Here is a 6,217-nt window from a genome sequence, read left to right on the forward strand (position 1 = left end):
GGTAGTTTTTGTGGTTGTTGTTGTGTTTGTTGATTGAGTGGCAACAAATACTTCTCTATTGATTCTGTTGGCAAATTGCTTTTTGATGTGTACAATTAGGCATACAATTACTCAATTACACACTGGATGCTTTCATAAACTGTGATTAGAATCAGTGATAACAATAAAAAATGAATAAGGATCATGATAATTTATCTATGATATATGAATATGATAACTTATAATTGATATATGATGATTATTTTGATACTGACAACGAGCAAAATGATGAAGAATGACTGACGACGATGTTGATAAAAGAAGAAAACACTTCATAACAGGCAAGTTCAGTAAAAAACATTCTAAATACAAAGCAGCTGAAAAAGATTTCAACAAAGACAACAAATTCATGACCAACATTAAAAGCGTGAATGATGTTAGCGACAGAAACTTTCATCCACAACTGTATGGAAACATCAATTCTAAAGTTAACAATAATTCAAATGACAACAACTACGACGATAATGACATATGTGATACTGATGATATCAGGGGCCATAGCGATGATACTATATCTAATGATTATTACGTTAAAAGGGCTTATTACGATGACAAAGATTGTGATAATATTTATGAAGATAATGATAGCAAGAGTAGTGATAACGATGATAATATTTATGATGATGATGATGATAGGAGTGGCAAGGATAGTAATGATGCGGAACTAAACGAGCTTGATTTAGATGATATTCAAAGTGATTTAAAGTGGCATGAGCGAAAGCATACTTTAGCCTCTGAGGCAATATTTCAGTTTGAAGCCAAACAAAAACAGCAGCTACTACTACTGCAGCCACTACATCAGCGTCTACAACCACAACCACAACAGCCACAACCCCAACAACTACAACACATACATAAACGACGTCATCAACAATATCAACAACAACTGCAACAACATCAACCATTCTTGCAAAACAAACAACGTCAACAACAAAACCAACAAATGTTTCATTTTCAAGAACAACAACAGCAACTTCAACCACAACAACATTTTTTTAAGCCGTTGCAGCGACAAAACTTTCAACAACTAATTCAACAACCCAGCCAATCCCAAAAAAAAAAATTTCAACATCATTCCCAACAAAAACAACAGCAACAACAGCCTAAACATTCAACTCCTGCTTCCAACCAATCAACGTTCACTGAGTTGTGGTCTAGTGATAACGACAACTTCAGCAGCAACGATTCCAACAGCAGCAACAACACCACCACCACCAACAACAACATCAACAACATCAACAACAACAACAACAACAACATTAATTCAGTTCAATTATCAACCGCATTTGAGCTATCTCCAGCCAGCGTAGCCTCAGCAATTCCTAAAATCCCATTGTTATCTTCCGTGAAATCATCCGGTTTCCGGTCAACAATCCCATTTGCATTTGCATCATTATTGTTATCACCACCACCACCACCACCATCATCATCATCATCATCATTATCATCACAAACATCAACGTCATTATCATCACTACCATCATCGTCGTCGTCAGCACAGCTGCTATCTCTGCCATCGTCCGGTTTGACCGCGGTCAGTCCCTTCGACGCATCCAACTCGTGCCATTTATTCTTCCAGCCAAAATTAACTTCGAAGACGACGACAACAACAACGACGACAAAAACATTGTTACCGACTGCAATATCATTCTTGACATCAGCAAACCCAACTATGACGTCATCATCATCGAACACATTATCAGCGGCATCTCTCACAGTAGTAACGCCTTTCACATCGTCGTCATCATCATCGTCGTCCATCTCGACATTTTGTGTGACAAAGATTGCACTTGATGATGAGATAATTCGTTTTGATTGCAGCCAACGTCTTCATCGCGACAGCAGCAACAGTGGCGGCTACAGCAGCGGTGGTCAGCGCTTTCAAAATAAATTTAATCTTTTTCAGGAGAGAAATTTTCAGCGCCAGCAACAACCACAACAACGACTCAATGACCTTCATTGCCAACTGCAGCAACGACATATTCCTGTAAGTTTTCAAAATCATCAAACTCAATTTGAGATTCGAAACTTGCCAAAACAACAACAACATCATAACGTACAACAACAACAGCACCATCCAAACTTTAAAAGCCAACAACAACAACAAATGCAACAACAACAAATGCAACAACAACAGCGCCCACCAATTCGTCTCCGCGAAAGTTATTTGAATATTAGGCAAAACCTGATGACGCAATTTGATGAAGAAGACGACGATGATGATGGTGACGATGATGGTGGTGATGCTGATGATGATTTTTCAGCTGAAAATAAAGATAAAATTTCTAATGAATATTTAAATTTTCATGACGATAAAAACCACCACGACATCTTCAAAAACATCAATTACATCAACGAAAAAGCAAACGCCAGTTGCAGCGTAACTGCGAATTACAACAACATAATATTTAGCGTTGCTAGCAACAACAACAACATCAACAACAACAACAATTACATCAATTACAACAACAACGAAAACATCAAAAACAATTACTACAAAAACAACAACAATAACAACATCCATTGCAACAACAACAATTACACCAATTACAACAACAACAGTTACATCAATTACAACAACAACAACAACATCATCAATGATAACAACAATCACACGAACTCAGTGAGCAAAAACCGGACAGAACATTCGGATGAGATTTTAGACAACCAGGTAAATGAGGTAATTGAAAACCAGTCACAAATGAAAGAGCTGCAATTATCAACATCAAAATCTTTACTTACGCTGTCAACAATAACTACAACAACAACTACAACAACAATTAAATCACAATTATCAACAAATACATTAAATACATTAACAACTACCATCTCATCAACGGTTACACCATCAGCAGTAGCATTAACAACAACAACATCGTCATCAACAACAAAAACAACAAAAACGTCAGCCATAACAACATCTACAACAATATCAACAGAATCATCAACATTCATAGATAGCGAATGCGGCTTAAAAGACATTTATTCAGATTCTAATCTAGCCTATGTATCTGGTATTAAAGACCATACCAACAAAATCAACACTAAATTTCTGCAAAGAAACACAAACAACAACAACGAAAACAACATGAACAGCAACATCAACAACAACATGAACAACAACAACAATGACGATGACAATAATACGTCTATTAATCCAAACTTCCACCCATCTTGTTTTTCTCTCGGCCGTCCCAAGCCGGAAGTGAATGACGTCACGTCAACGATGATTCTGACTGATGGTGATGATATGTTGCTTACATGTTGATGCTGTTGTTTCGTTGTTGTTGTTGTTGCAGTTTTTAAGTTTGTTGTTACTGTTGTTGTTCAGATTTCGATGCTTTTTTCTGATGTTGGCATTAATCAAATTAAAATTTGTCTTTTAGTTTTTCTCACTAGAATTAGAACATACCAAAATTCTAATAAGGAAAATTGAAAAGACAAACTTTAAATTGATTAATGCCAACAATTCGGTAGAATTTATGTGGTACTGTATAAAATATGGTCCCCTCCAATAATTATTTTATTTTTGAAAATTTTTTTTAGATGATATATTTAAGTGGAATAAAAACAACAACAACAACAGCAACAACAAAGACATTTACAACAAAGATATCAACAATGACATCATCAGTGACGACAATAACAAAAACAACAGCAACATGAATAACATGAACGTGCCATCAAGATCCAAGACGCTCGAGACCTATGCAGATGGAAATCTTTTGAAAAAAGTTCAAATGGCAAGATGCTCCGAAGGTAAATAAAAAGAGGTGATGATGACGTCACGATGATGACGTGGCGATATTGTGATGGTTTCAAGGTGACGTCACGATGATGTTACGATGCTATCATGATGACGTCATAAAGATGTCAAGATGACGTAGCGATAATACCAAGATAATCGTGATGTCATATTTTATAATATCACGGTACTATAACGTCATGACGATGAAATGATAATGATGTAATGATTACATTGTAAACATTGTTTGATAATGTGCTAGTGAAGTTATTTGATCTGATCCATTCTTCAAACAGGGCAGACACTGCCTGGGCATAACTCATCTTTCATCATTAATGACAAAAATGACTCGGATTGCAAGTTCACTCCTGATAAAAATGACTCGGATTGCAAGTTCACTCCTTCAGTTTTCTCAACACCTATCCTCTCTACAAAACCAGGCAAGAAGTATGATCAACATACCGGAGGCAGTTACAAACATCTTGATTCTCAAAGTGACACCCAGTTCAATCAGGATTATCAACAATTAGACTGCTCTCGGGAGCAAGAGATGTCAGAATTTTCGCAACCGCAACCGTTTTTGAAACCGCGACGGCAACCGAGACAACAACCGCAACAGCAACTAAACCTTCACAAATTTTCAGTAATTGGGTCGTATTTTAAAAAGTTGCATCAACAATTCAAACAAAATCACCAAACTACAAACAGCCAACAACAACAACAGCAACAACAACATCAACAACGCAAACTACAACAACATCAACGTCAAATTGACAAAAATTCTAACTTACGCAACGTTCTGTGTGCACCTGAATTGAATCCAATAACATCAATACCGCCATCGTCTTCATCATCCGCGCCATTAATTTCAACTTTTCCAGCTATTAAGACACCACAAACAACAACATCAGCAACAACAGCACCAACCACAAAAACATCAACTACATCAACAGCAAATACAAAGACAAAAACAACAACAACCATAAAAACATCAACTACATCAATAGCAAACACAGCAACGTCAACAACAACAAAAACATCAACTACATCAACAGCAAATATAACAACAACAACAACAACCACAAAAACATCATCTACATCAACAGCAAATAAAACAACACAACAACAACAACAACAACAACTTACCCAGCCTAGTATGATATATTACAAACAAACACATTCTCCTTTACTGGCGGGCGAAATTAAATTTAAATTTTTAAAATCCCCAAAAAACATAGATAAAGAATACAAAGACAGCGAAAACTGGGACCCCAGTATAAATAACAAAAAAATTATTTTTAGCAACATAAATCTTCAAAACTACAACAACAACAGCAACAACAACAACAATCACATTAATAACAGTAATGACATCAACAAAAATGCCACTAGCAAACCAGCCCAAACTGATATATCCAGAGTGAATACAATGAAATTAATAGTTGAGAATAATGTTATCAATTCAGACAAGATCCATTACTATAAAGTTGATAGAAAAAACAGTGACGATGACAACAACAACAACAACAACTACGTCAGAGATGACATCAAAAACATTACCGATGTTAACAACAACATTAGTAACGACAGTAGCACGTCGTCTGCAATCAGTAGGGACGACAACAACTTTCTTAACTACAAAAGCGTTTGCGATATTAACTTGAATAGTTCGGTACACAACAACAACAACAACAACAACAACAACAACAACATAAACAACAACGCATTTGACTATTACAACAATGATAGTAATAACGGTTACATTAAAAGTCAAATTGACAACAACGACATCAACAACAACAACATCAACAACAACATCAACAACTACATCAACAACAACATCAACAATAACATCAACAACTCTTTAGACACCAGTTCTCAGGAAAGAGAAAACATATCTTTTCATCTACTGAAAGCAAAATCGACATCATCATTATTGCCATCATTATTGCCATCACCACAACAAACAACAACATTTTCATCATCACAACCAGCAACAACAACATCATCATCATCATCACAACCGACAACAGCATCATCACAACGACCACCACTACCACCAACAACAACAGCAACATCACAACCAACAACAACAACAACATCACAACCTACATCATCATCATCATCATCATCATCATCATCATCATCCACATTACTAATTCAACGAGTTAATCATTATGACGTCATAGAGCCAAGGAGCGACAAAGGCAGTAACGATTTCAATAAACTTCGAAATTCCTGCCGCAATGACGCAGATGGCACAAACGATGGCGTTGATGACGCTCATGTGGCTTCTGCTATTGCGGCTTCCGCTTCCGCTGCTGAAACTGTACATGGTAATGATCCCACTACTGCTGCTGCTGATGATGATGATGATGACGGTCATGATAACGATGATAAGAGTAGACGCGATGACAATCATTCTGGTAATCA

At 36.4% G+C, this 6,217-nt stretch overlaps 3 protein-coding genes across 3 annotated transcripts in view; all 3 read left to right on the top strand.

Moving 5' to 3' along the window:
• Positions 1-274: 274 nt before the first annotated feature.
• On the top strand, positions 275-3,307 carry HELRODRAFT_174703 (hypothetical protein; the record flags this gene model as incomplete). The annotated part of the gene is made up of 1 exon (XM_009022131.1): positions 275-3,307. The coding sequence occupies one exon, from the start codon at positions 275-277 to the stop codon at positions 3,305-3,307; it is 3,033 nt and encodes a 1,010-aa protein (XP_009020379.1).
• A 394-nt stretch (positions 3,308-3,701) lies between these two features.
• On the top strand, positions 3,702-4,897 carry HELRODRAFT_174704 (hypothetical protein; the record flags this gene model as incomplete). The annotated part of the gene is made up of 3 exons (XM_009022132.1): positions 3,702-3,798; positions 4,081-4,336; positions 4,696-4,897. 3 exons carry the CDS (start codon positions 3,702-3,704, stop codon positions 4,895-4,897), a joined length of 555 nt encoding a protein of 184 aa, XP_009020380.1.
• A 316-nt stretch (positions 4,898-5,213) lies between these two features.
• The window catches only part of HELRODRAFT_174705 (hypothetical protein), a gene marked incomplete at both ends in the record, with an annotated part of 3,373 nt that continues 2,369 nt past the window's right edge, over positions 5,214-6,217 (top strand). The window contains 2 exons of the mRNA XM_009022133.1: positions 5,214-5,658; positions 5,974-6,120. Of these exons, the coding sequence (XP_009020381.1) occupies positions 5,214-5,658; positions 5,974-6,120 (592 nt within the window). The remainder of the gene's footprint in view (positions 5,659-5,973; positions 6,121-6,217) is intronic.

Source organism: Helobdella robusta (genome assembly GCF_000326865.2).
Source record: "Helobdella robusta unplaced genomic scaffold HELROscaffold_30, whole genome shotgun sequence".
In the NCBI taxonomy this organism is placed as follows: Eukaryota; Metazoa; Annelida; class Clitellata; order Rhynchobdellida; family Glossiphoniidae; genus Helobdella; species Helobdella robusta.